Source organism: Chamaea fasciata, unplaced genomic scaffold (genome assembly GCF_029207755.1).
Source record: "Chamaea fasciata isolate MVZ Bird 193981 ecotype frontalis unplaced genomic scaffold, bChaFas1.0.hap1 SCAF_23, whole genome shotgun sequence".
NCBI lineage: Eukaryota > Metazoa > Chordata > Aves > Passeriformes > Sylviidae > Chamaea > Chamaea fasciata.
This window is the reverse complement of record NW_027094108.1, coordinates 6,532,315-6,549,508: the sequence shown is the minus strand read 5'-3', so window position 1 is coordinate 6,549,508 and position 17,194 is coordinate 6,532,315. Positions and strand designations below refer to the sequence as shown.

The following is a 17,194-nucleotide window of genomic DNA, read 5'->3' as shown; positions in this document are numbered from 1 at the left end:
TTTATTCTCGCTCCGAGGCTGCAGCAGAGCTGAGCCCGGCTTTGTCCCGGCGCTCGGGCCGGGTTTATTCTCGCTCCGAGGCTGCAGCAGAGCTGAGCCCGGCTTTGTCCCGGCGCTCGGGCCGGGTTTATTCTCGCTCCGAGGCTGCAGCAGAGCTGAGCCCGGCTTTGTCCCGGCGCTCGGGCCGGGTTTATTCTCGCTCCGAGGCTGCAGCAGAGCTGAGCCCGGCTTTGTCCCGGCGCTCGGGCCGGGTTTATTCTCGCTCCGAGGCTGCAGAGCGGCTCCGGGCTGGCTGCAGGGCTCCGGGCACGGCTGGGCACACACAGCCGGAGGAGCCGAGCCCCCCGGTCCCTGCGGGGCGGTTCTATCTCCCGAGCTTGTCTGACACGGCCGGCACGGTGCTAATCCGGCCATTTATCCCTGCTAACAGTGCCGCTATTATGGCGCTTAATCCCGCGGCAGAATTCCCAGCCCGGGCCGATAAGGAGGCGCGGCCAGGTGGTGCAGGAGCGTCTCCCCGGGCCGGGCTGTCCCGGAACACACAAACCCCATTGTCCCCCCCGGGCCCCGGGCTGGCAGCGCCCCCTCCGGCCGCGGGAACGCCGCGGGCCACGGGCCCGGCCTTTGCGGCCGGCGGGGAGAAGGGCGGGGAGGGCTGAGCTCCACACGGCCGAGCCTGCGGCGGGGGCAGCTGAGCGCGGCCCTGGCCTTGGCCACGGGGCGCTGCCCTCAGGTGTGGTGGGCGGAGCTCAGGTGTCACCGCGGGCTGTTTTCTGTCCCCTCAGGTGTCACCCGTGCATTGTTCAGGTGTCACTCACTGCTCAGGTGTCACCGCGGGCTGTTTTCTGTCCCCTCAGGTGTCACCTGTTGCTCAGGTGTCACCATGGGGTGTTTTCTGACCCCCAGGTGTGGGAGGTCAGAGCTCAGGTGTCACCCATTGCTCAGGTGTTGTCCTTGGCTGTTTTCTGTCCCCTCAGGTGTCACCCATTGCCCAGGTGTCACCACGAGGTGTTTTCTGTCCCCTCAGGTGTCACCCATTGCCCAGGTGTCACCATGAGGTGTTTTCTGTCCCCTCAGGTGTCACCCATTGCCCAGGTGTCACCTTGGGGTGTTTTCTGTCCCTCCAGGTGTGGCAGGCATTGCTCAGGTGTCACCATGGGGTGTTTTCTGTCCCCTCAGGTGTCACCCATTGCCCAGGTGTCACCATGGGGTGTTTTCTGTCCCCTCAGGTGTCACCCATTGCCCAGGTGTCACCATGGGGTGTTTTCTGTCCCTCCAGGTGTGGCAGGCATTGCTCAGGTGTCACCATGAGGTGTTTTCTGTCCCCTCAGGTGTCACCCACTGCTCAAGCGTCACCCTTGGCTGTTTTCTGTCCCCCCAGGTGTGGTTCAGCAACCGTCGGGCGCGCTGGCGCAAGCAGGCGGGAGCCAACCAGCTGGCCGCCTTCAACCACCTGCTGCCGGGGGGCTTCCCGCCCACGGGGATGCCGGCGCTGCCCCCGTACCAGCTGCCCGACTCCTCCTACCCCAGCACCACCATCTCCCAAGGTGAGCCCCGCCGCCTCCCTCCCTTCCCCGGGCAGGGCCGGAGCGGGACGCGGCACAATCCTCCACGTGGCCGGAGCGTGACGAGCCTCCTGCGGGTGTGTCGAGCCCCAGGGTGGACCCGCAGCCTCCTGCGGGTGTGTCGAGCCCCAGGGTGGACCCGCATCCTCCTGCGGGTGTGTCGAGCCCCAGGGTGGACCCGCAGCCTCCCAGAGTGGCTTGATAATAGCGGGGCAACTTCTCTGCCCGTGCTTTGTGAAAGGAAAGGTTTTAATCGCAGAATCGCCACGTTGGAAGAGACCTTTAAGGTGTCTTTGAGTCCAGCCCAGCCCTGACACCTCAACTAAACCCTGGCACTGAGTGCCACATCCAGGATTTTTTTAATCATCAAGGGATGGTGACTGCACCACCTCCCCGGGCAGAGCATTCCAGTATTTTATCAGTCTTTCCATAAAAAACCTTTTCCTGATATCCAACCGATATTTTCCCTTGGAGCAGCCTGAGGCTGCGTCCACTCGTTCTGTCAGCGCTGCCTGGAGAAAGAGACCGACCCCACCTGAGCACAGCCACCTTTCGGAGAGGTGTAGAGTGATCAGGTCACCCCTGAGTCTCCTTTTCTCCAGGATAAACAACCCCAGATCCCTCAGTCGTTCCTCACGGGATTTGTGTTCCCAGCCCCTCACCAGCCTCGTGGCCTCCTCTGGACGGGACAATGATAAAATTAATGATGTTAAAATAATGAACGGTATCAGACAAAAGAAATGGATAGAACTCAGACAGATAGAACTCAGCACTGGCTGAGGCAGTCCAAAAAGAAAAAAAGTCAATTGAGCATCTTTGAGGTGAGCACCTGCGCATCTTTTAGCGGTCCAGGCGGGACAAATTGGCTTCCTGAGAACGGAAACAGCCAGAGGTTTGGAGGAACATTCCCAAAGCCCAGCCAGTGGCCCTGGGCTGGCTCTGGGAGAAGGATGGAAAGTTCTGACGCTTCTTTATAAAAGTCAGGGGTAAAACTGAACCCCCTTTTCCTTGTTCGGAAACACCTGCTCAGGTGTGGGAGTGCGTTCCTACAGGGACGGGCTTTGGAATCCCAAACATCCCGTGGTTCTCTCCTGCTCTGTGACATCCTGCCCGTGGGTGGGACAGTTGGGAGTCTCCCGTGATTTTCCTTTAGTTGGGAAAATCAGGGGTTTTTTTCCCTCAAATCCAAGGAAATTCCTCCGTTTTCTCCTCTGTCCCACATCCCTTCTGCTGCGTCCCCGTGTGCCGTGGCTGGAGTTTTGAACAAGGAGCCCATCCCAGTAAATTGGGAGTCGTGTGGGTGACCCCTCGTTGTGGGTAAATCTCCCTTCTGGGGTTCAGAATATTCCAGTGGAAGGAATATTGTTAATTCCAGTTGCCTTGTAAATTTTGGGTTGTGTGGGTGCTCCCTCAGTCTGGGTAAATCTCCGTGCCAGGGTTCAGTGGTGGGAATATTCCTGTGGATGGAACAGTGAATTCCACACACCTCTGCCCTTTACCGGGGAATTCACGGCTTCTCTTTGTGGGAGGAAAACCAAGTGAAAACCCCAAACATTTCCCCGCAGCTTCGCAAAGCACGGAGCTGCTGGGTCCTGGGATGGCCGAGCCAACATTCCTGGGGGTTTCCCAGGAATTTCCCGGGGTTTTGCCAGGATCTCCTGGGGGTTTCCCAGGGCTTTCCTGGGTTTTCCTTTGGTGTGGGCACTGCAGTATTCCCATTCCCGAACAGGAAATGGGGATTTGGGGTGGCCACCATGGTGTTCGTTCCCAGAGGTTTTCCGGGGGTTTCCTGGGGGTTTCCCAGGAATTTCTCGGGGTTTTCCCAGAGATCTCCTGGGGGTTTCCTGGGGTTTTCTGGGGGTCTCCTGAGGGTTTCCTGGAGGTTTCCCGAGGGTCTCCTGGGAGTTTCCTGGGGGCTTCCGGTGGGTTTCCTGGGGTTTTCCTGGAGATTTTCCTGGGGGTTTCCCAGGGTTTTCCTGGGAGTTTCCTGGGAGTTTCCTGGGGTTTTCCTGGGGATTTTCCTGGGGGTTTCACAGGGTTTTCCGGGGGGCTTCCTGTGGGTTTCCCAGGGTTTTCCTGGGGGTCTCCCGAGGATTTCCCAGGGTTTTCCTGGGGGTTTTCCTGGGAGTTTCCTGGGGTTTTCCTGGGGATTTTCCTGGAGGTTTCCCAGGGGGCTTCCTGTGGGTCTCCCAGGGTTTTCCTGGGGGTCTCCCGAGGATTTCCCAGGGTTTTCCCGGGTGTCTGGCGGGGTTTTCCCGGGAGTTTTCCCGGGGGGATCCCAGCCCGTTGTTGTCCCCGTGTCCCCGCAGACGGCGGCAGCACCGTGCACCGGCCGCAGCCGCTGCCGCCCTCCACCATGCACCAGGGCGGGCTGGCCGCCGCCGCCGCCGACTCCGGCTCTGCCTACGGCGCCCGGCACGGCTTCTCCAGCTACTCCGAGAGCTTCATGAACGCCGCGGCCCCCGCCAACCACATGAACCCCGTCAGCAACGGCCTCTCCCCGCAGGTACGTGCCCGCCCGCGCCTCCCCCGCCGGCGGGGACACCGCCGGGGCGTCGCGGAGAGCTGGCACCGCGCTCCTGGGGGCCGTGGTGGTGCTGCTGGTGGTGTCAGGAATTCCTGCGGGCAGCCCCGGGAGGGCGATTGGTTCATTTGTTAATGAGCTGAAAATTGGAGCTGGAAAAAAAAAAAAAAAAGGAAAAAAAAAGAAAACAAAAGGTCCTGGATGGATCCTCGAGGTCGAGATCGGGAAGTAGGTGCCGCCCTTGGGAATTGTCTCCGTCTGAGGTGTCCCAGGTGCTCTTGCCCGTCCCGAAATTCCTGTCCCGTCCTCGTCAAAGCTCTCGGAAGGTGTTGGAGGAGCTGGGATGAGCCGTGGGGCAGGATTCATGGAGGAATGGTGGAGGGGGTAGGATCCATGGATCCCTGTGGGAATGATGGAGAGGGCAGGATCCATGGATCCCTGTGGGAATGATGGAGAGGGCAGGATCCATGGATCCATGGAGGAATGATGGAGAGGGCAGGACTCATGGATCCATGGAGGAATGATGGAGAGGGCAGGACCATCATGTGGAAATGATGGAGAGGGCAGGACCCATGGATCCCTGTGGGAATGATGCAGAGGGTAGGATCCATGGATCCCTGTGGGCATGATGCAGAGGGCAGGACCCACGGATCCATGTGGGAATGATGGAGAGGGCAGGACCCACGGATCCATGTGGGAATGATGCAGAGGGCAGGACCCACGGATCCATGTGGGAATGATGGAGAGGGCAGGACCCACGGATCCCTGTGGGAATGATGCAGAGGGCAGGACCCACGGATCCCTGTGGGAATGATGGAGAGGGCAGGACCCACGGATCCCTGTGGGAATGATGCAGAGGGCAGGACCCACGGATCCATGGACAGCAGCCCTGTCCTGAGCCCAGCATTGGCCATTCCCAGAGCCAGGTCAGAGTGAGGGGATCACCAACACCTGGAGCACCTCCCAAAACCCTTCCCGAGCCGGGGCAGCCCCTCCCTGCTGGGGGGGTTCGATCCCAAGGAGAGCACACCTGAGGACGGACCCCACAGTTCCTCCCGGCTGGCTGATTCAGGCACAGCCTGCAGCTTGCCCACGTCTGGCTGGACCCTGGATCTGAGCTCGGAGATGGAGATCGGGGGTGAATTTTGGGAATCCTGAGCAGACAATCCTGCTGGTGCTCTGCACAAGGGAGCTGTGGAGGAGGAAAGGAGTTTCCAAGCTCGCCTTTGCTTCCAGGTGGAACTGAAAACGAGCAGCCAGGACTTGTCCTTATCCCGAGGGACACCAAATCCCATTTTTTCCACTCTCGGTCACTCGTGGGATATGGAGCTGTGTGAAGGGCAGCAGTTGTTTCAGAGGGATCCGTTTATTTAGCACGGGGAACTGAAATAATTCGGGACAAGGAGGGGAAATGAGGTGGGCGCTTGAAATGGGAAAGCTTCCGGGGTTTGGAGAGGAGTCCAGCAACCAGGGACACCGGGGGGGTGCGGATGGTCAGGTCCGGCTGTTCGGCATCTCTCGGGTGTGAGAACAAACACGGAGCGTCGGTGGAAAGAGGGAATTTTTGCAGCTTCTCTGGAATGGTACAAAACCCCTCCAGTTTTGGCTTTGAATGGGAAAATATTGAAATGTGACTGGCACGAGGCAGAGTGGGAAAATATTGAAATATTGACTGGCATGGGGCTGGATGGGAAAATATTGAAATGTGACTGGCATGGAGCTGGAGGGAAAAATATTGAAATGTGACTGGCACGGGGCTGGATGGGAAAATCCTGAAATGTGACTGGCACGGGGCTGGATATTGCTCCAAACAGGGAAATTCGGTGGGGGGGGAATAGGCAGATATCCCTCTGACAAGGGATTTCTGAGAGCACTGGGCTCGGGCTCCGAGGATACAGCCTGGGATTCAAAGGCAGGCCCGGGTTAGCTGGGCCAGGGCCCGGGATTAACTCAGATGATCCCGAGTGCAATTTATCCCCGCGGAATAAGGCGGGGATGAGATGCCTGGGATGAGCCCCAGGCACTGAGGAGGCCATCCTGCAATTTCCATTTCCCTTCATCCTCTCCTGCCCAGTCCCGCAGAATCAGGGGCTGCTTGAAAGGACCAGACCGTGGCTTTTCCTCCGCTTATCCCAATCCCAAATTCCCCTGCCCCCAGGCTCAGGCTGGGGACAGATATCCCTGAGCCCATAAGCCCTTTGTATGGGAAAGAGAGGATCCTTTATCTGGCAGGCCTGAAGAAAAGAGAGCTTTGCACCCCCAGGAAGAGGAGATTCCCATTTTCCCGACGCTTTTAATCATGTGAAGGGCCAAGATATCGCCGTGGAAATTCATCTGCTCCCTTTGTGCACAGAGAGCCTAACCCGGGTTTTTTTGTGGCTGCTTTGCATTCCCTGATCGAAAATTCCTGCCTTTCCAAGCCCTCTGCTGTTCCTAGTGGAAGGAGATGAGAAATGCTCCCAGTGGGACGAGGAAGTGCTGGATTTGTCCTCTTTTAGGGAAGTTTTGGGGAGGGCTCTTCTTGGGGTGCTCCGTGTCATTTATTCATTGTGCTGAGGGAAATCCCAGCGCCTCTCAGCTGGCCGGGGCTCCTCTGCAGGGGGAAGGATCAGACAGAGGGAAAGAGGGATTCGGGAGATGGGAAAGAGGGAGATCAGGAGCTGGGAAAGAGGGAGATCAGGAGATGGGAGAGAGGGGTTCAGGAGGAGGGAAAGAGGAGATCAGGAGATGGGAAAGAGGGGTTCAGGAGATGGGAAGGGAATTCAGGAGGAAGGAAAGAGGGGTTCAGGAGGTGGGAAAGAGGGAAATCAGGAGCTGGGAAAGAGGGGTTCAGGAGGTGGGGGAGAGGAGTTCAGGAGATGGGAGAGAGGAGTTCAGGAGGCTGGAAAAACCAGGCGGGGAGCAGAGGATGGTGGCCGTTTGTCTCTGGCCTGGTTTCTCGTTTCCCCCGTGACAGCAGCAGCAGCAGCAGGAGGAGATTTCTTGGCACTTTGGACAGGGAGAGGGGGCCGGGAGCTCCCGGCTTTTTCTCCCTATCCGGTTACCCCGGGATTGGGTGTCCGGGCTGGAATCCACGGGCTGTGCTGGCAGCTGGAATCTGGGAGGAGAGGAGTGACGTTCCTCTTCCCAAAGAGAAAAAGGGGATTTGACGTGGGCACTGCAGCGTTCCTGTTCCCAAACAGACAGTGGGGATTTGGTGTGGGCACTGTGGTGTTCCCATTCCCAAACAGAAAATAGGGATTTGGGGTGGCCACTGCTACATTCCCATTCCCAAACAAAAAACAGGGATTTGGTGTGGTCACTGCAGCGTTCCTGTTCCCAAACAGAAAACCGGGATTTGGTGTGGGCACCACAGTGTTCCCGTTCCTAAATAGACAATGCGGATTTGGGGTGGCCATTGCTGCATTCCCATTCCCAAACAGAAAAGAGGGATTTGGTGTGGGCACTGCAGCGTTCCTGTTCCTAAACAGACAATGGGGATTTGGGGTGGCCATTGCTGCATTCCCATTCCCAAACAGAAAACAGGGATTTGGTGTGGCCACCGTGGTGTTCCCATTCCCAAACAGAAAACAGGGATTTGGGGTGGGCACTGTGGGCTCATCCCCCCAGCCGTGCTCCCCCTCTGGAGCAGATCCTGCAGGAGCTCTGCCCAGACTTCACTGGGAATTGTTAATTCCCTGTTTTCCAGCCGCACAAAGCCCGGCTCAGCTGCTGGAGCCTCCCGGCTTTTCCCAGGCTGTTCTGCCTCATCCCAGAGCTCAGCTGGGAGTTTTTGGCTCCCGACACTTCATCCCACAGCGACGGGTTTTGTGACACTTCCCCCGAGAACCCCAGCTCGGCTGGGCTGAGGTGGCGTGGGTTAAACCCAGCTGGAAGTTAAGCCTGACCCAGCTCCTTGTCCAGCCCCCGTTCCTCACTCCCAGCCCTGGAATGGGAAGAGAACCAAAGTCCAACTTTGGGTGTTGAGATAAGGAGAGTTCAATAATTGAGAATGAAGCAAAAGACAGTGATAATGATAATAATGATAATAATGATAATAATGATGATAATGATGATAATAATAATAGTAATAATAATAATAGTAATAATGGAAAACCAAGTGCTGCTCAATGCAGTTGCTGGCCAATGCCAGAGCCCCCTTCCTGTCCCGTTCCCAGTGCCTCTCCCAGTTTGTACCCTGGGAATGGGGACGTTCCGTGGTGTGGAATGTCCCTTGGGCCAGCTCGGGTCACCTGTCCCGGCTCTGCCCGCTCCCGGTTCCCTTTGGGACCCTCCCCAGTGGTGGAGCAGGAGATGAGGAGGGAAAAAAATTCCTTGAGTGAGGGTGGGATAAACAGGATTGAGTAACCCCCAATCAACCAGGCTGCTCTCAACACCGTTCCCATCCCAAACCCCAAAACCTTCCCGGTCTGGGACCAGGAGAGAATCCCACAGGATTAAACCCGGACCCAGAGTGGTGGCCAAATTCCCAAGCAGGGGTTGGGGATGAAGCAGGGATTTGGGATGGAGCAGGGGTTTGGGATGGAGCAGGAATTTGGGATGGGGCATGGATTTGGGATGGAGCAGGGGTTTGGGATGGAGCAGGAATTTGGGATGGAGCAGGGATTGGGGATGAAGCAGGGATTTGGAGTGGATCTGTGCTGGGACACCTCTGGCAGAGCGGGATTTCGGGCAGGGTCCCTGCCCAGCTGCCTCCAGCTGTCGGGATGTGCTCCCGTGTCATCCCCCAGGAGCTCGGGACACGCAGCAGGAACGTCCCCCCTGCTCCCCAAAGGTCCGGGGGTGGCCCCAGCTGTCCCCAGGCTGGCCCTGCCAAAATCCCAAAATATCTGCCCAAACCCCTGGAGCTGCAGAGCTCCCGAGGAATGTTAAACACGAAGAGGGAGGAACCCCATAACCCGAGGGGGATTCCTTCAGCCTCCTCCTCATCCTCCCTCCCAGGAGAGGGCTGGGAACCGAGGCTGTGCCTGCCTTGGGATCCCATAAACACGCTGTAAAAGTCCCCGAATTTCCGCCCCACAGAGGATCCATTGCCCAGTTCTTTGGGAATCCCCACTGAGCTCCAGGAGAGCAAGGCCAGGCCCTGGGACAGCCTGAGCCAGGCCTTGCCTCACCCTGGCATGAAAAACAAACCCTGCACCCAGCTGAAGCTCACAGCCAGCTCAGCCTAAGCCGGGCCTGGCCCAGAATTGTCCCTCGCTGAGCTGGAATAAAGTTTGGGACAAACCAAATCCCGATGAATCTTTGAATCATCCCACGGCATTTGGCTCGGGAGGGACCTTAAAGCTCTGCTGATCCCAGCGCCCTGCCACTAGGCCAGCTCGCTCCAAACCCGTCCAGCCTGGCCTTAAACTCGGTGTTAAGTCCAGTTCTGCCCTGGTCAGGACCTGCCAGCCCTTCGGGAGCTGTGCGTGGGGCGCTGAGGGAGGAAATCGGGGAATTAGGCTGAGGATCACAGGACAGAGGTGGGGCCGCTTTGGCTGCTGCTGGGAGATCCCCTCAAACAGCAGAGAAATCGGAGCTTTTTCCGTATTTTCTGCTGCTTTTCACCTCCGGTCTCCTCTGCCACGTCTCTCCCGCCCTTTCAAGCGTCTTTTCCGTGGGTTTTTCGGAGGGTTTGTTGCGCTGCTTCGCCTCCTACAATTCCTGCTGCTCCTTGAGATCCGGGCCCTAAATCCACGTGAGGGTTCCCTGCAGCTCGTCGGGGTCTGGCGAGGGCTTCCCCAAAGCCAAAAAAAAATCTCACTTTGGGGCAGGCGGGAAGTGGCCAAAGTGGAGTTACAAGGCGGCAGTTCCGGGCACTTCCAGAACTTGTTATTCCTGAGAGCTCGGAGCCTCCGAACAGCCCCGCGGGATCTCCGGGGATTAGAGACAACTCCAGAAACACGAAGCGCCAAGAGAAACTTGTTCACCTCCTCGCAGTTGTTGCTTTAATTTTCTTCAGGGCTTTCGGTGGCTTTGTTGGTTTTTTTGTTGTTTTTTTTTTTTTTTTGCTCCCCTGAGCGAGTTCGTTCCCGGTGTCTGGAGCCTGGAGTCGGGTCCCCAGGCCCAGGTTTGTCACTGGGTTTGGGATCCCGCCTGGCACTGGGAATTCCATCCCTGATTTCCAGGGATCCCTCCTGGCTCTGGGAATCCCTTCCCCGATTTCCAGGGATCCCTCCTGGCTTTGGGAACTCCTTCCCTCAGTTCCAGGGGTCCCTCTTGGCACTGGGAATTCCTTCCCTCAGTTCCAAGGATCCCTCCTGGCACTGGGAATTCCTTCCCTGATTTCCAGGGATCCCTCCTGGCTCTGGGAATCCCTTCCCCGATTTCCCGGGATCCCTCCTGGCTCCGCAGAGGCCACGCTCTCTCTCTTCCCTCAGTGCCACCAATCCCTTTCTCCGTCTGGTGCCTTTTTTTTTTCCCCGTTTTTTTGTTTTTTTTTTTTGTCGGAGACACTGTGCCTGTAATAAGCATTCCAAATGAGTCTTGCTGGGCCAGGAGAAAGGGGAGGGGAAGAAAGAAGGGGAGGAGAGGATGAGATTTGGGGGGGGGGGTGGGGGGGGAGGGCGAGGGAGGGGGTTTAAATAGCAAAGAATTAGAAAAAAAAAAAATCTGATGCAAATCACTGGTAGAGAGAAAATTATGTGCAATTACCCGAGCGATACTGGGCAGCCGTGCCCACCCCAACCAACAAGATCTCATTAACAAGCAGAAAATAAGATTGAAATGGTGTGTAAAAGAGCTGAAAAATGAATTTGAATGCTGCATTTGTCCACAATTACCCCCTCGTTCACACATATTTTATTGCAATTTTTTTATTATTCTTAATCTTTCCATCCCTCAAAGCAGATTGGGAACATCCTGGCATTACAGTTGCTGAGGGAGGAAGCATTAAGGATTCCCCGTTTCCCTGAAAGGAGACCCTTCTCCTCTCGCTCGAATTTTCCGGGCTTGCTTTTGGCCGGATCAGGATTCATTTCGCGGCTTATCCGGGTGCAGGGACGTGCTCCTGCCTCATCCCTTAACGCCGCCGCCCCATCGCTCCTTCCCCTCGGCATCCCGCGGCATCCCCGCTTCTCCAGAGGATGCTGATCCCTCCGCCGTGCCCTTCACCCGCGTCCCCTGCATCCCTCCCTTCCTTCCCCTGCTCAGCCTCCCCGTGACCTTGGGGTCCCGCTAAATCCTCGTCCTCTCCTCGCCAGCGGCTGGCGAAGGGACACGGCAGCTCCGGGAAAAGCGGCTCCGCCTCGGGCTTCGTCTCCCTAAACTTTCCACCTGCACATCCCCAGGAAAGCTGCCCGGTTTTCCACTCAAGTTTTCCGGCGGTTTTTTTTTGGGGTTTTTTGGGGTGGGATATATTTCAGCGAACGAAGCCCATCTGCTGTTGTCAGTTTGACGCCTCTGCTGCCGGCACCGGGAGAAGGGGAGAAGGGAACATTCTTCCCGTGTGAAAACAGATCCGGCCCGATTCGCCTGATTCCCGGTGGCTCCCAGGAGGGTGGGGAGGGGGGGATTCATACCCCCGGGGCCTCTCCGCTCTCCGCCCCGAGGTTCCGTGAGTTCCCCCCTTTGACTGCGGTGCTGCCGCCCCGCCGCAAACCGAGCGGCAACAAAACAAGGCAGGATTTTCTTCCCTTAACGCGAATTCTGGGCTCGTCCCCGTGCGATTCCCACTCCAGGCGTTGTTCCCCGCGGGTGTTACTGAGACAGGAAAATATCGGGATGGCGGGAGGATTTGGGAGCAAAGGGTCCATCCCCGAGCCTGGAAGCCCACGGGAATTTTGGCGCTGCCTTCGGTGGGCCCAGGATGGGGCCCCGAGGCACCGCAAACTCAGGACGCAAATTGGGGAGGAATCAGAGAGAAACAGGAGGAGAATCGTGGGGAAAACCCTGAGGAGAAGAAGGGCAGCGATGGCAGCAGGAAGGAGAAGCGCGGGGAGGTGTGGCAGCGCCTGATAAACCCCCAGATGTTGAATTTAAGGCACCCAGGGCTGAGACACAGTAAATCTGTCCCCAAAACCTTCAAACCTCCCTCCCCGGCCGGACCCCGCTGCGGCGGTGGGAGCAAAGCCGGAGCTGGGTGGATGGAACAGGAATTGCTGAATTCCTGAATTCCTGCCGCAATCCGGCCAGGACTGGCGGGGCTTTACCCGCTCTCCTCTGGGCCCTGCCTGTTCCCCGCTCCGGGGAGGGAAGAGGGGCTCGGCCGGGAGCCGCGGCCGGGGAGGATTGGAGCGTCGCCGATTCCTGAGGGAGCTCGGGACAGCGGCGGGCAGCGCTCGGAGGGAAAAGGAGCGATTTGCAATTAACGCCGCGGCCGCTGCCCGGCATTCCCGGCCTCGCGGGGACCGGGATCGGCGGGGAAAAGGCAGCCCCGGAGCGTGGGGAGCGAGAGAAAGGGGAAGCTGAAAAGCCAGGAATGCAATGGAAGGAATAAATAATCGGGATTGGGAGGCGGGGGGCACGCGTCGCATTCCCGGGGTGCGCGTTCCCGGGGCGCGCATTCCGGCTGTGCCTGTTCCATCCAGCTGTGCTCCAGCTGTGCCCTGCCTGGGGACAGCCATCCCGGGCGGGGAAAATGCACCGCAGCGCGCTGTGCTCCAGCGCCGAGCTGGCCGAGCTCTGTGCCCCGGGAAGGGCTGGGGGGTTCACTCCAGGGGTGCCCCGCCGGGACAGGAGCTGGGATGGGCAGCGGGCCCGCGGCTCTCCTGGAGAGATTCCAGCTCCTCCCACCTCGGGAATGTCTGCCCGCGGAAGGTGGGCAGGGGACAGCGAGTCCCCCCCCACCCCTCCCCGGAGTTCTGGGGTGTCTGAGGGGGCTCAGCGCTCGGTGGGGTTGATTTTCCCTTCGCTTTGCCCTCCGTGTGCGCTGAGTGAGAGGGAAATTCCCATTCCCTCCCATCCCGGCTGGGATCGCTGCTGGAGAGGCACATGGAGGGCTTTGGGGGCTGTACCCACCCCTGGAGCATCCCAGGGAGCTGCTCAGGAGGTCTGTGCCATCCCAAAGCCTCAAGAGAGGTTTTATGGGGTGAGACGAATCCCAAAAACGATGCTGCGCTGAGTTTTGGTGCGAGGTGGGGGAGAGTTTGGGGTGGTGTCAGCTTCCAGAGTGCCCGGAGTGACCGTCCCATCATCCAGGGGTGCAGCCGGGCAGGAGCAGGGAATGGCCCTGCAGTGTGTGCTCGGACAGTTTGCGGTGCCAGGGAATGGCCCTGCAGTGTGGGGTCAGGCAGTTTGGGGTGCCAGGGCCGGGAATAGGCATTGCTCAGACAGTTTGGGGTGCCAGGGCCGGGCAGGGACATTTCTTGGACAGTTTGGGGTGCCAGGGAATGGCCCTGCAGTGTGTGCTTGGACAGTTTGGGGTGCCAGCAATGGCTCTGTGATGTGTGCTCAGACAGTTTGGGGTGCCAGCAATGGCTCTGTGATGTGTGCTTGGACAGTTTGGGGTGCCAGGGAATGGCCCTGCAGTGTGTGCTTGGACAGTTTGGGGTGCCAGCAACGGCTCTGTGATGTGTGCTTGGACAGTTTGGGGTGCCAGGGAATGGCCCTGCAGGGTGGGGTCAGGCAGTTCGGGGTACTAGGGCCAGGAATGGGCATTGCTCAGACAGTTCGGGGTGCCAGGGCCGGGCAGGAGCCGTGCGTGCCCAGGGAATCGCAGAGGAAGGAGATCCAGGAGCCGCGGGGAAGGACAGGGCGGCTCCCGGGTGCGGGCTCCGTTCTACGCCGGGGTCCCCCCGTTGTGCGGGGCTGGACGTGCGGGGAAATCTCCGGGTGCTGCGGGGCCTCGGCTGCCAAAATCCGCCGGTGCCCCCTCAGCCCAGCCCGGGGTCAGTTTACGGCGGGGGCTGGGAGCGAGCAGGGGGGGATCAAAGCTGCGCGGGGTCCCTAAACACGTCCAGGTCGGAGATGAGGGGGATCTGATTTCAGGGAATGAGCACCTGAAAGGCCACCGGGAACCTGGGCAGGCACATGCAGGGAAATCACGGGGGCTGGCGGTGGGGCTGGGGGAAAGAGGGAATGCCGGCGTGGAGGGGCTGCTTTGGGAAAGCGTGGGGAATTTCGGTAATTATCCTCGTTGTGGGGTTGAAGGGAAAGAGGGAATGCAGGCATGGAGGGTTTGTTTTGAGGAGTCATAAGGAAAATCACGGGAAAATCAGTGGTTTGCAGGAGTGAGGGGAAGGAGGGAATGCAGACATGGAGGGGCTGTTTTAGGAAACCACGGGGAATTTGGGAGATTATCCCGGCTGTGGGCTTTAGGGGAAAGAGGGAATGCGGGCATGGAGGGGCTGTTTCGGGAAATCACAAGGAGCTGTTGGCGGGATTGAGGGGAGAGAGGCCAGACCGATGAGCTTCGGGCAGGAATTCACCCCCCAGGCCAGCGCTGAGGTGACCCCGCGCTGTCCCCTCGGGCCGCAGCTCCTGCCCGGCTCGGGGCAGCCCTGGGGGGTCCCTCCGGAGTCACCCCCGCTGCAGGTGACCCTCGGGGTGAGGACACGGGGGGACATCAGCTCCCGATGGGGACACACAGAGGGGCCGGCCCTCCCCGCGCCGCGCAGCGGCACCGAGAGCCCCTGGCTGCCTCCGCTCTCTCGCCGAGCCTCTCCCGGCTTTTCCTCTCCCTCTCCCTTCCCCGTGCTCCCTCTCTTCTCCCTCCATTTGATGTGGAGAGGAGCTGTCTGCCACTCGCGCGTCTGTTCCGAGAAGGGATCAGAAGTTTCAGCGAGCGCTCGGCGCCTCTCCTTTGATCCATGTCCTGAGGCCTGCTTGACAGCGAGAAAAAGCATGGAGACAAAACGACTCAGTCAAAGTGATTCCTGACAACTGTCTCCATGAGATAAGGAAGCTCTCTGTGTCTTGGTGGCTTTTTTTTTTTTTCTCTTCTTCTAATACCGCCTCTCGGTTTCCATAAGAAGCGGAGTCACTTTAAACCAGAGGAGCAGCGGAGAAGAGCCGAGCACAGAGCTGAGCTTTATCGCGCTTCCTGTCTCCTTTCCCAGCCCTTTTTTTTTCCCCCTTTTTTTCCCCTAAACCCCACTCTTTCCCCCCGTTTTTCCTGCCCTCCTTCCCGCACGCCGTGCCGCGGCTGCGGAGCCGTCCCGGCGCGGTGGGACATGGCTCCGAGCGCGGGGAGACGCCAGCTGTCCCCGCCAGGGGCTGCGGGGGACACGGAGCGGCGCGATGTGACAATGAGCAGCCCCTTTCAGGAGAGGGGGGCGGCCTCATTAACAGCCGCCCTTTATCCACCGCTGGCCGCTTTAGCGGCGCTCGGAGCTGCTCCCCCGCTGCCGAGCCCCGGGATTTGCTGTAGGATCGCTTCATTTCGCTTTGCCGGGCCGGAGACACGCCGGGAATGTCCCCTCCCTTCGCCGGGTGGCCTCCGGGGCGCAGGCAGGGGACAGTTGGGGAGGGCTCAGTGACACTGGAGGGTGTAGGGAATGGGGAACGGGAATGGGATTGGGGTCCCAAACACAGGGAGCCCTCCGGGACAGGCAGGACAGGGAGGGGACAGGGAGGTGACACTGCTGAGGGACACAGACAGGGAGGTGACACAGCTCAGGGACACGGAGGGACAGGGAGGTGACACAGCTTAGGGACATGGGGGGACAGGGAGGTGACACAGCCAAGGGACACGGAGGGACAGGGAGGTGATACAGCTCAGGGACACGGAGGGACAGGGAGGTGGCACAACTGAGGGACACGGAGGGGACAGGGTAGGTGAGGAGCTGTGGGAATGCAGACGGATCCCAGACTGCTCCATCCCAGCTCGGGGAAGCTGCAGGGGACCTCAGGTGACCGAGGCTGGCTGGGGTTTGCAGAGGAGGAGGTGGCTCAGGACACGGGGCGGGGGATGGTGACAGGGACCGGAGACCCACGGAAGGGTTGGGCTGGAAGGGGCCTCGGAGCTCGCATCGTTCCGGCCCCCTCCCAGCGCCGCGGCTGCTCCCGGCCGGCCGCGGGCCCCTCCCGGCCCGGGCAGATCCTCTCCCCCTGGCTCGCCGTAATGAGCCTTTTGTGGCGGGCTCGCTCCGGAGTGAAACTCCATTAGCGGCGGGGCCGGGGGGCGGCGGGGGGCGAGGGGCCCTTCCCCCCAGAACCGCGCTGCGCCGCGCTGATAAACAGCAAATATCGGGGAACAGGATTTCCGCATTATCTGAGCGCGGCAGAAAATCAAAATTTCAGTCTAAATCCGAGGAGACGAAGCTCATAAGCTCCTCCAGCTGATACAGACGCCGAGCCCAGCCGGCGAAGGCTCAGGAGGCACAAAATAACATTTTTCGTTTAAAAAAAAAAAAAAAAAAAAAAAAAAAAAAAAAAAAAAAAAGAAAGAAAAAAAGTGGGAGAAGAAAAGAAAAGAAAGCAAAAAGAATGAAAGAGAAGAGAGAAGCAAGAAATCTTTGGGGGCTGCCTGCGGGGAGGGAGGAGAAGGAGGAGAGGTGGTGCAGAGAGGAGCATTGTGTGGGGCTGTAGCCCCTTCCTGGGGAGGGGAGAAACACCCGGGAGTGCTGGGGAGGGGACTGGGAGTGCTGGGGACAGGGCTGGGGACTGGGGAGGGCTGGGAGTGCTGGGGACAGGGCTGGGGAGAGGACTGCGAGTACTGGGGGAGTGATGGAGATCAGGCTGGGAGTGCTGGGGAGGGGACTGGGAATACTGGGGACAGGGCTGGGAGTGCTGGGGACCAGGGTGGAAGAACTGGGAGTGCTGAGGAAGGGTCTGGGAGTGCTGGGGAGGGATCTGGGAGTGCTGGGGAGGGGTCTGGGAGTGCTAGGGAGAGGACTGGGAGTGCTGGGGACGCTGCCCCCCATCCCGGGAAGGTCCCAAAGGGCGGCTCCGGCTGCCCTGGGCCGGACCTGCAGCAGCTGCCGGCGGTGTTGGCGGCTCCTAACGAGCGATCCGGGAGCGCAGCTGAGCCCCGAGGCCGCCCCGGGTCAGGGCCCCCCCAGCCACGCAGCCGAGCCCGGGCCCCGCCGCTCCCGCCCGGCACACGGGGCAGCGGCCTGCGGCAGGGAAAAGGTGCCGGGGACAGCGGGAACTGCTCCCGGGCGGGGATGGGGATCCCCAAAACCCGGTAGCAGTGCGGGAGTGGCCGCACCTCGGGGCCGAGGGACGCGGTTCTGCCGGCCCT

General features: G+C 59.5%; 1 protein-coding gene across 1 annotated transcript in view; it reads left to right on the top strand.

The window, feature by feature from the left end:
• The window catches only part of PAX7 (paired box 7), a 116,739-nt gene that overhangs the window by 68,906 nt on the left and 30,639 nt on the right, over positions 1-17,194 (top strand). Inside the window, exons 6-7 of the mRNA XM_066203252.1 lie at positions 1,382-1,547; positions 3,875-4,071. Of these exons, the coding sequence (XP_066059349.1) occupies positions 1,382-1,547; positions 3,875-4,071 (363 nt within the window). The remainder of the gene's footprint in view (positions 1-1,381; positions 1,548-3,874; positions 4,072-17,194) is intronic.